At 44.8% G+C, this 21394-nt stretch overlaps 1 protein-coding gene across 1 annotated transcript in view; it reads right to left on the bottom strand.

The window, feature by feature from the left end:
• LOC126262799 (receptor-type tyrosine-protein phosphatase kappa) overlaps positions 1–21394 on the bottom strand; it is a 709382-nt gene that overhangs the window by 203861 nt on the left and 484127 nt on the right. The window contains exon 6 of the mRNA XM_049959624.1: positions 16930–17087. Within this exon, the coding sequence (XP_049815581.1) occupies positions 16930–17087 (158 nt within the window). The remainder of the gene's footprint in view (positions 1–16929; positions 17088–21394) is intronic.

Here is a 21394-nt window from a genome sequence, read left to right as displayed (position 1 = left end):
ACATCATTAATTCTAGACCTTCAAAATGATCTCTCTTCCTGTGTCACTCTCGTATATTTTTGCATGTTATTTCTCATACATTCCTATACCACACATACTTGTATCTCAACCTATCAACGCCCCCCCCCCCCCTCCACTCCTTGTCCGCTCTATTCCAATTGACATCTACAACTTCATTTAATCTAGTCACATACACTGTTTGTCTTCTTCACACTTATCCAACCACAGACCTGCAACCCACATTACAAGTTTTTATTTACTTTTTCATTGATCTCTTTGTGTCCTAGAACCAATTTCAGTTGTTTTCATCTTTCACTACTTCCCTACTCCCTCATATTTCATCTCATCTTGTTTCCCCATAAACCTTTTTGTGATTTTTCCCACGCGTCTGTATGTAGTTTTAAAAGATTTTTGGATGTATTTCTACACTATTTATGTATTTTTATCCTCCACCATGGATCCTTGCTACTTACACCTGCATCAATACAGAACCCAGTCCCACATACTGTTCCTGTGTTGTCACTTGGCTCATGGAATCCACCCAAATGGCCTTACCACCAATTTACCATCTCCGGCTACCATCCCTCCCTCTTCAATGACCTCCATCTGTTCAGATTCCAACAATTATTAGCCCTCACCAACACAGTCCTGCAAAACCATATCAATTGGCTCCCAAACCTCCTTGCAGTACCTCATCTCCACCTATAAAATTCTCCTACTATGCAATCCCAAATTCCTGCATCCCCTATCACACACCTAAGCTCTTGCCCTCCAGGATCTAGAGCAACATGCACAACACCATCTCAAAAAACTCTCCACCCTGTTCAGTTCCTACTCCTGCCTTGGTCTACCATTATCCACCACCTCTAGAACAATTTCTAAACCTCCCCCACAGCCCCTCGTTTCTGACAAACACTGCCTCACAAATATACTACATTTATGCTAGCCTCAAAAACTCCCTCCCACCACCACGCAGAATCCAGAACTTAAACAGACCCAAAACACAGACGTGAACCTTTCCTTTCCAAAGGTCTCACCTTTTGACCGACAGCCAAATTCAGTCATGCAAGACTTGTTGCAGACCTTCTCTCTTTCTTCCAGTCCCTACAGTGAAAATACTTTTCTCCATCAACGTTACTAATCAGATTTAACCAAAGACTAACTCTGAACCCCGCTTGATTCAGTTCAAACTTCCATCCAACCATGAAGCACCCCCCCCCCCCCCACTACCTCCAAATCCAAATCACCTCCTTTTAACTTTCCAGAATTTCTTAAACTTGAACCTTGCCTCATCATAATTCCCCAAATCTCTCAACTTTCAAACTAACCTTATATCCACAGAAAGAACCAGAATCCACTGCCTAAAACCTGGCCCTAACCTTACAATACTATCTGCTACAAAGGCTCCACCACAGTTATTTTGAACTGCAAGGATTACCTGGCAGAAGGACTCCACCAACTGTCAGACTCATTTACCTAAAAACCCTGCCACAGTGACCCCATTCCAGAAATCCAGTACGCTCTCTAGTCTCTCCTCAAATCCTTAAGCCCATCCAGAGCCTCCCCTTGGAGTCCAACTCTCTCCTCACCCCTACTACTCCCCACAATCCTATCTTCTATATGCTTCTGAAAGTCAACCATCAGCCTATCATCTGCAACCTAACCCCCTAAAAAAATAAAAAGAAAAATAAATAAATAAATAAATAAATAAAATAAATAAAACATTTCCTCCACAGACTATCCACAGTTCCTGTTCCTTTACCAGATGGTGCCCTGCTCATCACTACTGATGGCACCTCCCTTTACAGGAGCATTCCCAGTGTCCTCGGACTTGTTACTACTGAACACTATCTTTCCCAATGCCTGACAGACTCCAGGCGTACAACCTCCTACATACCTATATCCTCACCCACTACACTTCTCCTTTGAAGACGTCATCTACAAACAAATCCAGGGTATGGCTATGGGCACCCACATGGCACCACCCTATGGCAACCTGCTCATGGGTCACCTAGAGGATTCCATCCTAAACACCTAGAATCCCAAATGCCTCACCTGGTTCCAATTCACTGATGATATCTTCGTGATTGGGATCGAGGGCGAGGACACCCTATCCACACTCTTCCAGAACGTCAACTCCTCCTCCCATGTTCCCAACCCAACAAGTCACCTTGCTCAATGCTGACCTCCACATCAAAGATGGCTACATCAGTACCTCCATCCATATCAAACCTACCAACTATCAACAATACCATCACTTCAAAAGCTGCCACCCATTCCATATAGCCAAGCCACTTGTTGCCATCACATCTGTAGTGACGAGCAGTCCCTCTCCAAATATACACTATGTGATCGAAAGTATCCGGACGCCTGGCTGAAAATGACTTACAAGCTCATGGCACCCTCCATCGGTACTGCCGTAATTCAATATGGCGTTGGCCCACCCTTAGCCTTGATGACAGCTTCCACTCTCGCTGGCAAACATTCAGTCAGGTGCTGGAAGGTTTCTTGGGGAATGGCAGCCCATTCTTTACAGAGTGCTGCACTGAGGAGAAGTATCGATGTCAATTGGTGAGGCCTGGCACGAAGTCGGCATTCCAAGAGGTGTCATATAGAATTCAGGTCAGGACTCTGTGCAGGGCAGTCCATTACAGGGATGTTGTTGTCATGTAACCACTCTGTCACAGGTCGTGTATTATGAATAGGTGCTCAATCATGTTGAAAGGTGCCATCACCATTCCCGAATGTTCTTCAACAGTGGGAAGCAAGAAGGTGCTTAAAACCTCCATGTAGGTCTGTGCTGTGATAGTGCCATGCAAAAAAAAAAAAAAAACAAGGTGTGCAAGCCCCTCCATGAAAAACAAGACCATACCATAACAACAGAACACATGCTGGCAGATGATGTTCACCGGGCATTCGCCATACCCACACCCTGCCATCAGAATGCCACATTGGGCACCATGAGTAGTCACTCCACACAACATTTTTCCACAGTTCAGTTGTCCAATGCTTACGCTCCTTACACCAAGCAAGGTGTTGTTTGGCATTTGCTGGTGCGATGTGTGGCTTATGAGCAGCTGCTCGACCATGAAATCAAAGTTCTCACACTTCCCACCTAATTTTCATAGTACTTGCAGTGGATCCTGATGCAGTTTGGAATTCCTGTGTGATGATCTGGATAAATGTCCGCCTATTAAACATTATGATCCTCTTCAACTGTAGGGACCGATGACCACGCAGTTTGGTCCCCTTCCCCCTTAAACCAACCAACCATCTTCAACTGTTGGCGGTCTCTGTCAGTCAACAGATGAGGTCAGCCTGTACACTTTTGTGCTGTGCATCTCCCTTCTCATTTCCACTTCACTATCACATCAGAAAAATCAGACCTCAGGTTGTTTAGGAGTGTGGAAATCTCATGTACAGATGTATGACACAAGTGACACCCAATCACCTGACCACGTTAATCCCATGAGTTCCGCGGAGCACTCCATTCTGCTCTCTCACAATGTCTAATGACTACTGAGGTCGCTGATATGGAGTCCATGGCAGTAGGTGGCAGCAAAATGCACCTAATATGAAGAAAATATGTTTTTGGGTGTCTCTGGATACTTTTGATCACATAGTGTATCAAGGGTTCACCGAGGCCTACACAGACTGTAATTACACCCCCAACCTTGTACGAAAACAGATCTCTCTTGCCTTAACTCTCCAGTCACCCATCACCGCCCAAAGTCCCACTGCCCGGTCACAGAGGAACATTCCTCTCGTGACTTGATACCACCCAGGACTGGAGCAACTGAATCCCATTCTCTGCCAGGGCTATTTCTCGTTGCACCCTGAAATAAGGAATGTCCTACCCACTATCCTTCCCACCCCTCCCACAGCTGCATTCCACCACCCACCAAACCTATGCAATATCCTTGTCTATCCCTATTCCATCCCTGACCCCAATCCCTTGTCTCAAGGCTCATATCTGTCCATAGGCCTAGATGCAAGACTGTCCCATACATCCTCCCATCACAAAGTACTCCAGTCCAGTCACAGGCATCGCCTATCCCATAAAAGGCAGGACTACCTGTGAGAATAATTGCAGGTATGTTGTCTATAAACTAAGCTGCAACCACTGTGCTGATTTCTATGTAAATGACAACCAACAAGCTTTGTGTCCCTATGAATTGCCACTAACAAGCTGTGTCCAAGAAACAGCTTGCCGAGAATGATGCTCAACATGACATTCTTCATTTCAATGACTGCTTCAAAGTATGTGCCACCTGGATCCTCCCCACCAAGATCAGCTTTCTGAATTCTGCAGACAGGAACTCTCCGTGCAGTATGTCCTACATTACCGTAACCCTCCTGGTGTCAACACCTTGATCAGTCATTGTCCTTACCTGTGTAGCCCCCTCGCTGTTCCAATTCCAGCACTACACAGCCCTGTATTTCACCAATGCACCCACAGTCTTTTCACTTCTCTCCATCTCTTCTAACCCCATCCCTCCCCCTCTATGGCCTCCATCTAACCTCCCGATTGCATCTAGCTGCCCTACTCTCTCTCCACCTCATTCCTGTATGCTCCCGCAAGCAGCACTTTACTGACACCCCCCCCCCCCCCCCCTTATCCTGCTACCCTTCCTCCTCTCCACTCCAGCCTCCTCCTTAAACTCACCACCCAATTGCTTCTCCCATCTTGCGCTGCTGTTCGCAGTCTAGCAGCAGCAGTCTAGCAGAGACTGCGGTCGTGTGTGAGTCGCATTTGCATGTGTGTGTATGCATGCGTATGTGTGTGTTTTATTTATTTATTTTCCAATGAAGGCCTTGTTGACTGAATGCTTACTTTCTGACTGTTCTGTTCTGCCTATCTGCGATTCAGCGTCTCTGCTGTATGGTGAGTAGTAACTATCCTTTTCATAATATTGTCATACACCATCCACAGTTTTCCTAGAGCTGTAGACAGGTGTTTCAGCAGCTGGGCATTCTGACAACAGCTTCACAGTGAATTTATTCTGTTATTCAAAAACAACAGTAACAGTCATAAATAGAATGCTAGAAGGAGAAATGATCTACACTATCCATCACTCAGCCTTAGTGTGGCATAGATAGGAATGATGTATTCAGCCATAAAAATCTTCGATCAGCTGCTGAGTAATGCAAAGAATTTAAAGATAAGAAAACTAGGTTCAAACATGAACAGAAATCAAATATGTGATTATGTAGACTTCCACAGCATAATATCTGATGATAATCTTCTCAGGTATTCAACCAGATAATGTAATCGACTTGATATTTCAATGGATCAACTGGTCATCACTTTCAGGTGACTATGCTGATGCATGATCGCACCGAAACCAAGTTTCCAACAGAACTGGCAGCTTCTTTACGTACCATGGCCAGACCACTGTATGAGGGTGAGCAATAGCACTGCTACCCCCAAGTGCAAGTGAATTAGTAGTACACCAGTGGAAGAAACAGGTAAAACAATATGCCGCTAGCAGATTACTAATTAAAAGAATTATTAGGTTGAAATGAAGACTGTTTTTGTTAAATATTAGATAGAATCTGACTCCATTTTTTACTTAAAGGGATACCCTTATTCCTGTTAATAATATTATCAAATAATCGAATTTCAATAGATTCCCTTGGAACATATTACCAGTAGTGGGAAGCAGGAGCTATCATTTGCATCTCTATACAACATCCTACTTCCCTCATTAAGACAGTGTTCTGCCACTGCCGATTTCCCTGACTGGAGCAAACATGTATGGTGATGGTGTTCTACATATTGGTCCTGAATAGTATGGGTAGTTTGGATAATAATGCTATCCCACAATGACAAGGAATTTTGCATCCTCCAGATCCCCCCCCCCCCCCCCCCCCAGTCCCAAGTCATGCTTTACTGATCCAAGGAGGATTCTCACCTTAGCTGGTGGCACAAATACACTTATGATGTCATATCTTTCTAACATTCTTGAAATTTTTGAGGATATACTCCCAGCAACAGGTAAAATAGCAACAGATTTATAAATATCCTGTGATGGTTTTCCCAGTGGCCCAAATCGAAGAGCATGACATATCTATTTGTCAGTATAACTATTCTGCTTAAAAAAATCTTTAAGATGGTCCAATTCTTGTATCAAATTTTCTGGGTTGGAAATGGCGTAGACTCTCTTCATCAAAGTCTGCAGGACCCCCATGCACTGGTGTGGTGGATGACAGTTGGTCACATGAAGGTAACAATCAGTATGCATTAAGTTTACAATGTAGACTATGCCCCAAAAGTTACATCAACATTTCTGTGAACCAAAACAAAGAAAAGAGAGTTTGTCATGCTTTCCAACTTCCATTGTAAGTTCAGAACTAGGACAGAGACAATTAAAATTATCAAAAAATGATCCAAAGCATCAGTACCATGAAGCCACACCATCAATATTTCATCAATGTATCTCCAAAAACAGGTGGGTTTAAGAAACGATGTTCTGAATGCCATGTCTCCAAAGTCTTAATTTGAAGAAGATATAACATCAAAAGTGTAATTATGGTACCAGCTAAGGTCAGAGCCCTTCTTGGTTCAGTAAAGGCTGACTTGGGATTGACGAAACCCGGAGTCTACAAAATCCTTGTCATTGTGGGATGGCTTATATTGACTAAACTATCTGTACTATTCAGAACTGATGTGTAGACCATCATCATCACACTTGTTTGCTCCAGACAGAGATATCCAAAGTGGCAGAACACTGTCTTAATGAGGGACACAAAATGCTGTACAATGGGATGCAAATGATTGCTCCTGCTTCTCACTACTGAAAATGTGTTCCACAGGAATCTACTGAAATTCAATTAAATGATAATATTATTAACAGGGATAAGAGTTTTCCTTTAAGTAAGACGTGTAATTGGATTTTATCTGATATTAAACAACAACAGTCTTCATTGTGACCGACCAATGTTTTTAGTTAGTGTTCTGCTTGCGATTATTGTTTTACCTATTTCTTCCATCGGTGCACAACTAGTTAACATGTGCTTGGCGACAGCATTGCTGCTGCTTGTGCATGCATGGTGGGCCGGCCACAGTGTGTAAAGAAGCCACCAATTCTGTTGGAAATGCAGTTCTGGCGAGATCATGCATCAGCATACTAAGCTGATGGTGGAGTCCAGTTGATCCATTGAAATATTGTCAAAATGACTACATTATTAGGCTGCATATCCAAGAAGAGTAACACCAGAAATCATATCTGCTTGAAAACTCCTACTCTGCAGAAAATTATCTGAATGTGCAACGGTAGAGACACACACACACACACACACACACACACACACACACACACACACACACACACACAGAGAGAGAGAGAGAGAGAGAGAGAGAGAGAGAGAGAGAGAGAGGATAGCCGAGTATAAATCACTGCATATATTATGTATAAAGACAATCATGTAAACAGTCAAGATATTGGAATGTTTTTCACTGAGAAAACATAAAATAATTGTAAAACTGACTCATTCCACATTATAGTGAGACGTCACGATCATTATAAATAGAATATACAAATAAGTAAATTAAAAAACTGATAGAAGCCGACCTCGGGGAAGATCAGTTTGGATTCCGTAGAAATGTTGGAACACGTGAGGCAATACTGACTCTATGACTTATCTTAGAAGAAAGATTAAGACCGAGCGAGGTGGTGCAGTGGTTAGACACTGGACTCGCATTCGGGAGGACGACAGTTCAATCCCGCGTCCGGCCCTCCTGATTTAGGTTTTCCGTGATTTCCCTAAATCACTCCAGGCAAAGGCCGGGATAGTTCCTTTGAAAGGGCACGGCCGACTTCCTTCCCCATCCTTCCCTAATCCGATGAGACCGATGACCTCGCTGTCTGTTCTCCTTCCCCAAACAACCCCAACCCAAGAAAGATTAAGGAAAGGCAAACCTACGTTTCTAGCATTTGTAGACTTAGAGAAAGCTTTTGACAATGTTGACTGGAATACTCTCTTTCAAATTCTAAAGGTGGCAGGGGTAAAATACAGGGAGCGAAAGGCTATTTACAATTTGTACAGAAAGCAGATGGCAGTTATAAGAGTCGAGGGACATGAAAGGAAAGCACTGGTTGGGAAAGGAGTGAGACAGGGTTGTAGCCTCTCCCTGATGTTATTCAATCTGTATATTGAGCAAGCAGTAAAGAAACAAAAGAAAAGTTTGGAGTAGGTATTAAAATCCATGGAGAAGAAATAAAAACTTTGAGGTTTGCTGATGACATTGTAATTCTGTCAGAGACAGCAAAGGACTTGGAAGAGCAGTTGAACGGAATGGACAGTGTCTTGAAAGGAGGGTATAAGATGAACATCAACAAAAGCAAAACAAGGATAATGGAATGTAGTTAACTGGGGTGATGCTGAGGGAATTAGATTAGGAAATGAGACACAAAGTAGTAAAGGAGTTTTGCTATTTAGGGAGTAAAATAACTGATGATGGTCGAAGTAGAGAGGATATAAAATGTAGACTGGCAATGGCAAGGAAAGCGTTTCTGAAGAAGAAAAATTTGTTAACATCGAGTATAGATTTAAATGTCAGGAAGTCGTTTCTGAAAGTATTTGTATGGAGTGTAGCCATGTATGGAAGTGAAGTGTGGACGATAAATAGCTTAGACAAGAAGAGAATAGAAGCTTTCGAAATGTGGTGCTACAGAAGAATGCTGAAGATTAGATGGGTAGATCACATAACGAATGAGGAGGTATTGAATAGAATTGGAGAGAAGAGGAGCTTGTGGCACAACTTGACTAGAAGAAGGGATTGGTTGGTAGGACATGTTCTGAGACATCGAGGGATCACCAATTTAGTACTGGAGGGCAGCATGGAGGGTAAAAATCGTAGAGGGAGACCAAGAGATGAATACACTAAGCAGATTCAGAAGGATGTAGACTGCAGTAGGTACTGGGAGATGAAGAAGCTTGCACGGGATAGAGTAGCATGGAGAGCTGCATCAAACCAGTCTCAGGACTGAAGACCACAACAACAACAAATTGAACTAATCAAATGCACAATGACTTGGAAGATGAAATGGAAGACAGAACAGAGGAAGTATGAGACTGCAGAGAGGAGGGTGTCAGTGAAGAATGAGATTGTGCCAAGAGCACAGGGGTGGGGGGTGCTGGCATGGGATCAGCGTTGTTTGGGTTCGGGACAGGGCCTAGTAAAAAATGAGGTCATGTATATGGCAAGATCAACTGCAAGAACAATATCCATGTAAGTAGTTCAGAGGTGCTAGGTGAAGGAAGGATCCAGATGCCATGATTTGTTTAGCAGCCACTGGAGTCAAACACACATGCTCAGAGGTGTGTCCCTCCACGGGGTGTTTAACTTCACTCTTGGCCCCAGTTTGAAGGCGGCCATTCATTCTAGAGAACAGCTGCATGGTAGGCCATGCCCTTAAAAAAAAAATAATCTGTATGAGAATCCAGCAGAGCTGGCACATGCCCATACCTATGACACGAGAGCAAATTCCCATGATGAGACTTCAACAGAATGTGCTGGATGGGTGCATAGAATAGGTCTTGCAACTGGGTATTCCACAACGGTGTGTGTTAAAGGGCTGGAGTGGTTGTTGCATGAGAAATCAAGATTTTTTAGATTGATAAGAGGGGAAGGCGGGTGGTGGAATATCACTTTGGAAGGAGTAGGAAGGGCTGTGGGTAGAACGTCCCTTAGCCAAAAGGTTAAGTAGTCAAAGCCCTGGCAAAAGGGATAAAAGCTTTATGCAAAAAGCTAATACAAATGAGATATTTAATAAGGGAGGAGAGTAAATTCTTGGCATTCGTTATTGATTGATGTTTCAAGTGATTTTCCACCATCCATTTTCATTCAACTACATTCACACACTTTACTTTTCTTCTACATAGACATTTACATAAAATTAATATACCTTTTTCTTGAAAGACTGAGATTCATTTTCATGTATTGCCTCTTACTCATCTGTTACAATTTTGCTTAAGTCTCATAGGAACTGAAACACACTGTAGGGCTCAATGATATAACTGTACATGTAATGTGTTTGTAGGGGAAAGTTATCACAGGAAAACAAGTGGCAGTCTATCAACTGTCATTTGCAAAGGGAAAAACTATGGTAGATTTTTGAGCAGACATTACAGAAGACTGTTCTTTCAAATAGCAAATTGCTGTTGTGTGTGCATAAAAAAAAAGCTGCCAAACTGCTCTCATGCCTCACCCAATTCGGTGTGGGGAGATGTGTGGAAGATTTGGGAGAGCGAGCACGGTAGATGTGGATGGAAATGGTGTAGTGTCATCTGCAAAAGTATACAGGCAGGATTGTGTGCTACCAGGTGCAGTATAGAGAGGCTGTGCTGGGAGGAGAAGAAAGGAGAGAAGCAGAGAAGAGGAAAGTTCTATGCCTAGCCTTAGTGGTAAAGTTGACGTAAAAGGCTGTGGAGACATTAAAGCAGAGTTGTTATTATGATAAGACTACTAACCATTCCTCCTCCTCATTCCTCTCACCAAGCCCATCTAATACATTCCCTCACCTGTTAGACTGCCAAGCCAGGACAGCATAGCCATGTTTGTTTGTGTGTGTTTTGTTTTTAGTTTGCTAGCTCTGAGGAAGGAAATCATCTGAAAACTTAGTAATCATTTCATTTGTGTTTATGTGCCTGTCAACCACTCAATACCTCAACTATAGTGTCAGTGGCACTTAAAATCCTTCCACTGTTTGTTTTACACACATGACGTTCCAATCTCACATGGTTAAGAAGGAGCAGTTTACGCTAAATATCAATAATGTGTGACAGTCGAGTTAGCCAGGCGTTGTGCACAACAAAGTAATTTTGGAAAGGAAATAGATGACGTTAGCACTTTTATTGTTGCAGAAATACATGGATTCTGGGGTAGTATAATAAAAGAAGCTACTTAAATTGAAACAACCGAGATTACCTTGTTATGCTGCTAAATGACATTATGAAATTATTTTGTAGCCACTGGGCAAGTACTGACAATAGCAGCAAACATCTTGGATAAAAACACAGACCAAAGAAAAATTTTCTTGAAAAACTTTTTTTACTTTGATAGCCGATCTTTGAAGATTTTTTATGAGCTGAATCCAAATCTAGCCTTAGCTTTTTGTATAATCCATAGCTTTCAAGCAATATACTTTTTATTATATAGTATAAAAATCCTATGCTATACGGTAAAAAGGGAAATTAGTGAAACACTTTGTTACAACATAAGCATGGTTTATATTTACAGTAAGCTACTTAAAACAATGATGTGTGTTACTAGAGGATTCAATTGTCAGCTGGAATTGGTTTATATTTTCTTTCTCTTTTTTCACTGAAGCTTCTTGTGTAGCTTTTTCTGTGACGAGTCGCTTGCTGAACTTCTCGGTAAAGTGACCAACAGTAGTCCCTCGTGATGTTGGTGTTCCAGCAGCATTGGTAGCGTTTTTCCATCACTGTAATGTCCTGGTGAAAACACTCTCCTTGCTCCTCACTAACATCTCCCATATTGTCCGGGAAGTAATTAAGGTGACTGTTCAAAAATTGAACTTTCAGGCTCATTAAACATCCTAAAGTTTTAAACGTCTTTAACATTGCAGCTATAATAGAAATATATTCTGGGTCTTTTTCATGTACTAAGAACTTGAATGATACCATGATTCTTTCTCATTTAAGGTCAATGTCGATTCAAAGTTAACATCAAAAATCAATTTTCTAATATCAGGTCCAACAAAGATGCCTTGTTTTAGTTAGCTTCTGAAAGGTGTGGAAACTTTTGGTAGAGATACTTAAGTCATCTGGTGGGTCAGAAACCAGCAAATCTACACCATGCCCTGCTGAATGGATGGCAGATGGTAGGTCAGGGTAGGTTATTGTTATAACGTCAAGTTTAACAAATATATTTCAGAACGACACAAGACATATAAGTCACAGAGTAAGTTGACAAGCAAGACACGTGTAAACATTAGTATTTGAATGAGCACTGAGTGCCAGTCCAGCAGCCGCTGCTCGGCTGGCCGCTTAGGTGGCGCAGCTGCTACATGGCTGGCAGACAGCGCCGCACGTAGAGGACTCGCGTAATTGCGCGGCAGCGCTTTGAATGATCGGCGAGTCACAACACTTTTCCCCCCTTTGAAATTGTTGCACTGGTCTTGATGGAGGTGTCCTGGAGATGGCTAACATCCATAGGCGTTGTTTGACTCGCCGTAAAGTCTCGAGGAGGAGGCTTCCCGTACGGACAGAAGTGTCCCCGATGATAACGGGTCGAGATGACAGGAGGCGTAGAGGTCGAATCTGCTGGGGCCCCCTGCATCAATCTGCCCGTTGCGGCAAGTCCAGTTGATATGACAGGAGACATGGGCGATGTGTCGGCGTCCGTTGGAGGAGGAGGAGGAGAGTAGATTTGCTCTGACAGAGGATGGTCATCCGGTTCCTGCATGGGCACGTCTCCTGCTGGGGTCCGTTCTTGTGCTAGCATCGCGATGACGGCGAGAGGGCTGCGTTGTGAGTATTGAGAGATGCGAAGATCCCGAGTGTCAGATAGGGCCAAAAGTGGTGTAGCGGTATTTGGAACAGGCATTGCTGGAACACGAGGCCGAAGCTGGTCCGAATGACGCACTGCAACACCTGTGTCCGACTGGATTTCATACAGGTGTCTGCCACGGTGTCTTAAGATGCGGCCTGGGCTCCATTTTGGCCGTCTGCCATATCCCCATATCCAGACGAGGTCATCGGTGGTGAACCGGCCAAGGGAAGGCAGCCGCAGCCGTGAGGTGGGAGGCCGCAGAAGATGAAGTAGTGTGCGGGGCTGTCGGCCATGTAAGAGCTCAGCCGGGCTGTGGTCGCACATGGGGGTGAAACGATAAGACGCCAGAAACTGGAGAAGCACATCATCAGCAGTAGAAGAGGTCAGAAGTTTCCGCATATGAGCCTTAAATGTGCGGACCAGTCGTTCAGCCTCAACGTTGGATTGTGGATGGAACGGCGTGGCCGTGACATGCATAACGCCGTGATGAGCACAAAAATCCGCACATTTGGAAGAGGCAAATTGCAGACCATTATCAGTAACAAGAGTAGAGGGGAGGCCTTCCAAAGAAAAAATGCGGGTGAGAGCATTGGTGGTTGCCGCGGTGGTAGGCGACGTGCAACGGACAATAAAAGGAAAGTTAGAGTAGGCATCAATTACGAGGAGCCAATAAGTACCTAAAAAGGGTCCCGCAAAGTCAGCATGAATGCGCTCCCAGGGTTTCTCAGGTGAAGGCCACGGTGACAAAGATGACTTCGGGGCAGCGGCCTGTGACGCACAAGGGCCGCAGGCAGCGACCATGTGTGCTATTTCAGAGTCGATGCCAGGCCAGTACACATGACGGCGTGCCAGAGATTTTGTGCGAGATACACCCCAGTGCCCTTGGTGAAGGAGGTGCAAGACCGAAGCATGCAAAGACGCAGGTACCACGACACGCGGCGAAGCATTGTCAGTGGAGAGGAGGATAACACCATCCCTAGCCGTGAGGCGGTAGCGCAAAGCGTAGTAGTTCCGCAACGGATTAGAAGTCTTAGCGGACAGGCGATCTGGCCAACCCTTCTGAATACAGCGTAAAACCCAGGAGAGGGTAGGGTCAGAACTCGTAGCAGCTGCCAGCCTGTCCCCAGTGATGGGGAACCCGTCCACAACCCGCTGCTCGGCAACATCCAGGTGGAAACACAAAAGTTCGTCCCTATCGAATGCCTGATCAGGACCCATGGGAAGGCGAGAGAGAGCATCAGCATTTGCATGTTGAGCCATTGGCCAGAAATGAATCTCATAATTGAAACGAGACAAGTAAAGAGCCCAACACTGGAGGCGGTGTGCAGCCTTGTCGGGAAGTGACGTTGATGGATGAAACAAGGAAACAAGTGGTTTGTGATCGGTAACAAGATGAAATTTTGAGCCATAGAGAAAAACACCAAACTTATGAAGAGCATAAATAATGGCCAAAGCTTCTTTCTCAATTTGAGAATACTTTTGTCGGGCATCCGTGAGCGTTTTGGAGGCATAAGCAATAGGTTGTTCCAAACCGTCAGAAAAACGGTGTGCAAGGACTGCACCGACCCCGTATTGAGAGGCATCTGTGGCAAGAACAAGATGTTGGCCAGGTCGATAAGTAGCCAGGCACGGGGCCTGTTTCAGCATAGTCTTCAATTTCTGGAAAGCCGCATCGCATGACGCGGACCAGTGAAAAGGCACGTTTTTATGCAACAGGCGATGCAACGGCTGAGCCACCGAAGCCGCAGATGGTAAAAACTTGTGATAGTATGCTATTTTCCCCAAGAAGGCCTGCAGTTCCTTCACAGATGTAGGGTGAGGAAGGGCATCGATCGCAGCGACAGTTTGCTGAAGCGGACGAATACCATCCCGAGAGAGTTGAAACCCCAAGTACGTGATAGATGCCTGAAAAAATTGTGATATCTGAAGATTACACTTAAGACCGGCAGTCTGTAAGACATGAAAAAGTGTGCAGAGATTTTGAAGATGTTCTTCAGTGGTGGAGCCAGTGACAACAATGTCATCCACGTAATTGATACACCCAGAGAGAGGGAGCAATAATTGTTCCAAGAATCACTGAAAGAGAGCAGGGGCGCTATCAACCTCAAATGGCAAGCGTTGGTATTGATAGAGGCCGAAAGGCGTGTTAAGGACCAGAAACTGCCGGGAAGCAGCGTCGAGAGGAAGTTGATGATAAGCTTCTGACAGGTCGATTTTAGAAAAATACTGGCCTCCAGCAAGTTTAGTGAACAGTTCTTCAGGACGAGGTATAGGGTAAGTGTCGATGAGGCATTGAGCATTTACAGTGGCTTTGAAATTGCCACAGAGACGAATATCACCATTTGGCTTAGCAACAACAATGACAGGAGAGGACCACTCACTGGAAGTGACAGGAAGCAAGACCCCTGAAGTAGTGAGACGATCCAACTCCCATTTTACCCGATCACGAAGGGCCACAGGAATGGGCCGAGCCCGAAAAAACTTTGGCCGAGCAGTGGGTTTGAGCGTGATATGAGCTTCAAAGTCGTTTGCACGGCCTAACCCAGGAGAAAAAAGGGACGAAAATGTCATCGACAAGGAATCCAATTGAGCATAAGGAATAGCATCAGAGACAATATTGACAGAGTAATCTATGGAGAACCCAAAAACGCGAAAGGCATTGAAACCAAAAAGATTTTCTGCGTTGCTCTGGTTGACCACAAATATGGGAACAGTGCGAACGACAGATTTGTAAGATATTTCAGCATTAAACTGTCCCAAGAGAGAAATCTTCTGTTTATTGTACGTCCGTAATTGCCGAGTGACAGGTGACAGGAGTGGAGAACCCAACTGAAGATACATCTGAGAATTAATTATAGTGGCAGCAGAACCGGTATCCACTTGCATGCGAACATCTCGACCAAGGATTTGGGCTGTGAGGAATAACTTCCCTGAAACGGAAGAAGTGCAATTGACAGACAACACAGAATCAGAATCAGCATCATGTTCATGAACATCATGTATGCGGTCGGATTTGCAAACGGAAGACACATGACCTTTCCTTTTGCAATTGTGACACAGAGCCCAACGTTGGGGACAATCCTCGCGTGAATGTTTCGTAAAACACCGCGGACATGAAGGAAGTTGCCGGGGGTTTTGCTGCAGTCTCTTTGCGGGTTGTTTACGGCTAGGCCGAGGCTGTGCGTGGGAGCGCACTGCAGCCACGTCGGCCGACAGGGACGCGCCGCACGTGTCGTCAACAGCGCACAGAGGTTGTATTTCCCCGACATCACCCCATGCCTCTATTTGCGCCCCAGCAGCGCGAGAAATTTCAAAAGACTGCGCAATGGAGAGAACTTCATCTAGAGTCGGATTTGCCAACTGAAGGGCACGTTGCCGAACTTCTTTGTCGGGCGCCGACCGGATAATAGCATCCCGTACCATGGAATCGGCATAGGATTCTTTGTGAACGTCAGTAACAAATTGACACTTTCGACTGAGGCCGTGAAGTTCAGCAGCCCAAGTGCGATAGGATTGATGTGGCTGTTTTTGACAACAATAAAAGGCAACACGAGAGGCTACCACATGCGTTTGCTTTTGAAAATAGACAGACAGAAGTGAGCACATTTCAGCAAAGGACAAAGATGCAGGATCCTTCAAAGGAGCCAATTGCAACAACAACCGATACATTTGAGGTGAAATCCAGGAAAGGAACAGAGAATTAAATGGTTGTTCATCCGTGACATGAAATGCCAAGAAGTGCTGTCGAAGACGTTTTTTATAATCAGACCAGTCTTCCGCCATCTCATCGTAAGGAGGAAAAGGAGATACAGCCAACAATGAGAAACACCCCACAAATTGTCAGCAGAGCTTTTAGAACCACTATTAGACATTGTACTGAGCACATGTACAGGAAATGGGGAAGTGAGGTTAGGTTGACAGTAAACAAAACACCATCTGTTAACACAAAAACAGAATTGACCTTTTTTTGCCAGAAAATGTTTTTCAGAAGTACTACCGGTGTTATCTACATCCATTACACTTACTTTTTAAATTATTTTAACTATATAAAAGCTGTTAAATTGTTTAAATAATTGCTTAATTTAGTAAATTTAACTGTGAAATGTGAAGAAATGGTGGGTGATACAGTTTTTTTTAAGTATCATATTTGGATTTCCCACCGTAAAAAACATAATAATAAAGTATTTTAAGCAAAAACGTTTTCACATCATTGGCCTGTGTAATCTGATATGTTTAACTACTTGGTATTGCTAGCAGTCTGAAGACATTTTAATAATTCCTACTGAATTTGATTAACAAATATTATTCTTTCTTAATTTCAGGAGAAAATAAAAAGGTGATTTTGGGTGAGACCATACTGTTAGATGTGAAACTAAACAGTTAACTTAAACTGGAAAAAAAGTGCTTACTTGCAATGTACAACAATAGGACCATTCTTCATCTGTTGATGTGGTCCTACTACAGCACGAACTCTCCGTCGGAATTCCAGGATGGCATTGGAAAAAGGACAAGTATGACTGTGCCATTCCGTGTAATGAAACTGGAGAAGCTGCCGTTCCTCATCTTCCTATGAAAGCAACATTAAAGTAAAATTTTATTCTATCCTTATATAAATGTAGTCATATGCCAATTAGTAATACATTAATAAATTATGACACACTATTGCTGTCAAGTACTTACCTTCAGCAGACGTAGTACAGCTGACAGATACATATAAAAGGGACTCATTACCTAACTTGCAGAACTAATAGTTTCATTGTTGGAGAGGGGTAAAGGATATGCTGGAGAAGGTGAAAAAATAAGGAATGCTCTCACTCAGACTGCAGGATGATGAAGCATTCCTGTAGTGAGAAAGAGGATGGGCAAGATGAAAGGGGTGATGTAAGAGAGTGTAGGTCAGAGGTGATACATTGTTAAGCACTGTATCTGCTTCAATTATGGATAGATTAAGGGGAAGAGAGAGATGACTAGTGCAATTAAGAATTACACATGACCCCCCCCCCCCACACACACACACAGTGTAAAACTAGTGTTTAGAGCAAATAAAAAGAAACGCTTTTGTATGTAATGAAAGTGTCATAGGTGCGCCGTTTCCCTGCTAGGGGTCCTTGAGGGTTTTGACACTAGTGATGTTCAGATTCAGCGTTCAAACTGCCATGCGATGAACATCATTTTGGAGATGTCGCTGCAAATGTTTTCTGTTTACACTAACGTGCAACAGTCATCTGCACGCTAATGATTGTCTCAAATACTCAGAAATCCATAAGCACAGAGTGGCAACACCACAGGCACTATAAAAGTTAGCAGGATGAATGCCACAATCCACACTGCCTGTTACCAAGTCAAAATCACAAGTAATGCCTACACCTTTAGCCAGATGGGCAACTAGCTCTTCTAGAGTGTCTGTCGATGCGTTGTGTGCCAAACAATTCATCTTCCTAGAATGAAATTTTCACTCTGCAGCGGAGTGTGTGCTGATATGAAACTTCCTGGCAGATTAAAACTGTGTGCCAGACTGAGACTCGAACTCGGGACCTTTGCCTTTCGCGGGCAAGTGCTCGCAGGAGAGCTTCTGTGAAGTTTGGAAGGTAGGGGACGAGGTACTGGTGGAATTAAAGCTGTGAGGACAGGGCGTGAGTCATGCTTGGGTAGCTCAGTTGGTAGACCACTTGCCCGCGAAAGGCAAAGGTCCCGAGTTCGAGTCTCGGTCTGGCACACAGTTTTAATCTTCCAGGAAGTTTCAATTCATCTTCCACCACGAAACGAGATATACAGGTTATCGGCAACATCTCTAACTCAAATCTCTAGCCATTACAGGCAGTCTGAACAGTGTCTGTGAACATCACTAGTGTCAAAATCTTCATGGACCTCTAGCGCATGCAGCAGAGGAGCTGATGGCAGCATTTTACCCGCTGTTCCAACATGCTCCACAGATTTTCTGTGTAGTTCAAATCAGGTGATTTGGGCACGCCAGTCGAGATGTAACAGAATGTGGAGGTGTTAAGAAAACCAGCCACATATTCTTCCAGCCTGACGATCTTTGCTGGTGTCAGCTTTATGTGCCTTTGAGGTGACCTACTCCAAATGTTCATTGCATCCAGTTCCCATCCCAATATTCTCCCACTACACATTGGGATGGATCTTCACTCACTGCGCACAACAATTCCTGGTGTGTTTGGAAGCAATTTTGATTCACAAACTGTGAAATGCGTCTTTGGTCTCTCTGTCAGGATCTTTTTTTGATGACAATTCCAATGTCATTTTTCTTGGCCACCATTGCTCGTAGACGTGTTTAACACTCGCCATGAAATACCAACAAATCCAGCAAATTCAGACCCTGTATGGCCGTTGTTATGGGCAAATATGATTGCCCCTTTTTGCCACTCTGTCATGTCCCATGTTTATGCACAGTGTCCACTTGAAATATAATGTCTCACTGACTGCTGCTGCTGTATTCTCACACAGAGGCAGTGCTTGAGCAGTTGAGTACACACACACACACACACACACACACACACACACACACACACACACAAAAAAAAATCAGTCTCCTCTGTGTGTACACACAGATGAATCATTAAGCCTTTACAGATGGTGCAATGCTGCAGTCATGTACTCAACTGCTCAAGCACTGCCTCTATGTGAGCATACAGCAGCAGCAGTCAGTGAGACATTATACACTCCTGGAAATGGAAAAAAGAACACATTGACACCGGTGTGTCAGACCCACCATACTTGCTCCGGACACTGCGAGAGGGCTGTACAAGCAATGATCACACGCACGGCACAGCGGACACACCAGGAACCGCGGTGTTGGCCGTCGAATGGCGCTAGCTGCGCAGCATTTGTGCACCGCCGCCGTCAGTGTCAGCCAGTTTGCCGTGGCATACGGAGCTCCATCGCAGTCTTTAACACTGGTAGCATGCCGCGACAGCGTGGACGTGAACCGTATGTGCAGTTGACGGACTTTGAGCGAGGGCGTATAGTGGGCATGCGGGAGGCCGGGTGGACGTACCGCCGAATTGCTCAACACGTGGGGCGTGAGGTCTCCACAGTACATCGATGTTGTCGCCAGTGGTCGGCGGAAGGTGCACGTGCCCGTCGACCTGGGACCAGACCGCAGTGACACACGGATGCACGCCAAGACCGTAGGATCCTACGCATTGCCGTAGGGGACCGCACCGCCACTTCCCTGCAAATTAGGGACACTGTTGCTCCTGGGGTATCGGCGACGACCATTCGCAACCGTCTCCATGAAGCTGGGCTACGGTCCCGCACACCGTTAGGCCGTCTTCCGCTCACGCCCCAACATCATGCAGCCCACCTCCAGTGGTGTCGCGACAGGCGTGAATGGAGGGACGAATGGAGACGTGTCGTCTTCAGCGATGAGAGTCGCTTCTGCCTTGGTGCCAATGATGGTCGTATGCGTGTTTGGCGCCGTGCAGGTGAGTGCCACAATCAGGACTGCATACGACCGAGGCACACAGGGCCAACACCCGGCATCATGGTGTGGGGAGCGATCTCCTACACTGGCCGTACACCACTGGTGATCGTCGAGGGGACACTGAATAGTGCACGGTACATCCAAACCGTCATCGAACCCATCGTTCTACCATTCCTAGACCGGCAAGGGAACTTGCTGTTCCAACAGGACAATGCACGTCCGCATGTATCCCGTGCCACCCAACGTGCTCTAGAAGGTGTAAGTCAACTACCCTGGCCAGCAAGATCTCCGGATCTGTCCCCCATTGAGCATGTTTGGGACTGGATGAAGCGTCGTCTCACGCAGTCTGCACGTCCAGCACGAATGCTGGTCCAACTGAGGCGCCAGGTGGAAATGGCATGGCAAGCCGTTCCACAGGACTACATCCAGCATCTCTACGATCGTCTCCATGGGAGAATAGCAGCCTGCATTGCTGCGAAAGGTGGATATACACTGTACTAGTGCCGACATTGTGCATGCTCTGTTGCCTGTGTCTATGTGCCTGTGGTTCTGTCAGTGTGATCATGTGATGTATCTGACCCCGGGAATGTGTCAATAAAGTTTCCCCTTCCTGGGACAATGAATTCACGGTGTTCTTATTTCAATTTCCAAGAGTGTATTTCAAGTGGACACTGTGCATAAACATGGGACATGACAGAGTGGCAAAAAGGGGCAATCATATTTGCCCATAACAACGGCCATACAGGGTCTGAATTTGCTGGATTTGTTGGTATTTCATGGTGAGCGTTAAACACGTCTACGAGCAATGGTGGCCAAGAAAAATGACATTGGAATTGTCATCAAAAAAAGATCCTGACAGAGAGACCAAAGACGCATTTCACAGTTTGTGAATCATAATTGCTTCCAAACACACCAGGAATTGTTGTGCGCAGTGAGTGAAGATCCATCCCAATGTGTAGTGGGAGAATATTGGGATGGGAACCGGATGCAATGAACATTTGGAGTAGGTCACCTCAAAGGCACATAAAGCTGACACCAGCAAAGATCGTCAGGCTGAAAGAATATGTGGCTGGTATTCTTAACACCTCCACATTCTGTTACATCTCGACTGGCGTGCCCAAATCACCTGATTTGAACTACACAGAAAATCTGTGGAGCATGTTGGAACAGCGGGTAAAATGCTGCCATCAGCTCCTCTGCATCTTGGTGGAACTGCACAATCAAATCCACAGCGAATCAGTTAACATGGATGTGGCATACCCGCACAGCCTTGTAGACTCAATTCCTAACCAGATTCAGGTGGTTATCAAGTCCAAGGGCAGAACTGCAAGGAATTAAATGACAGATTTTATTTTAAGTACTTGTTTTTGCTGCACTATTTATTTATTTACTCATAGTGATACAAGGTACATGATGAGCTCATTTCTGTG

Source organism: Schistocerca nitens, chromosome 6 (genome assembly GCF_023898315.1).
Source record: "Schistocerca nitens isolate TAMUIC-IGC-003100 chromosome 6, iqSchNite1.1, whole genome shotgun sequence".
In the NCBI taxonomy this organism is placed as follows: domain Eukaryota; kingdom Metazoa; phylum Arthropoda; class Insecta; order Orthoptera; family Acrididae; genus Schistocerca; species Schistocerca nitens.
Note: the sequence above shows the minus strand (reverse complement) of the source record. Positions and strands in the feature narration are given on the sequence as shown.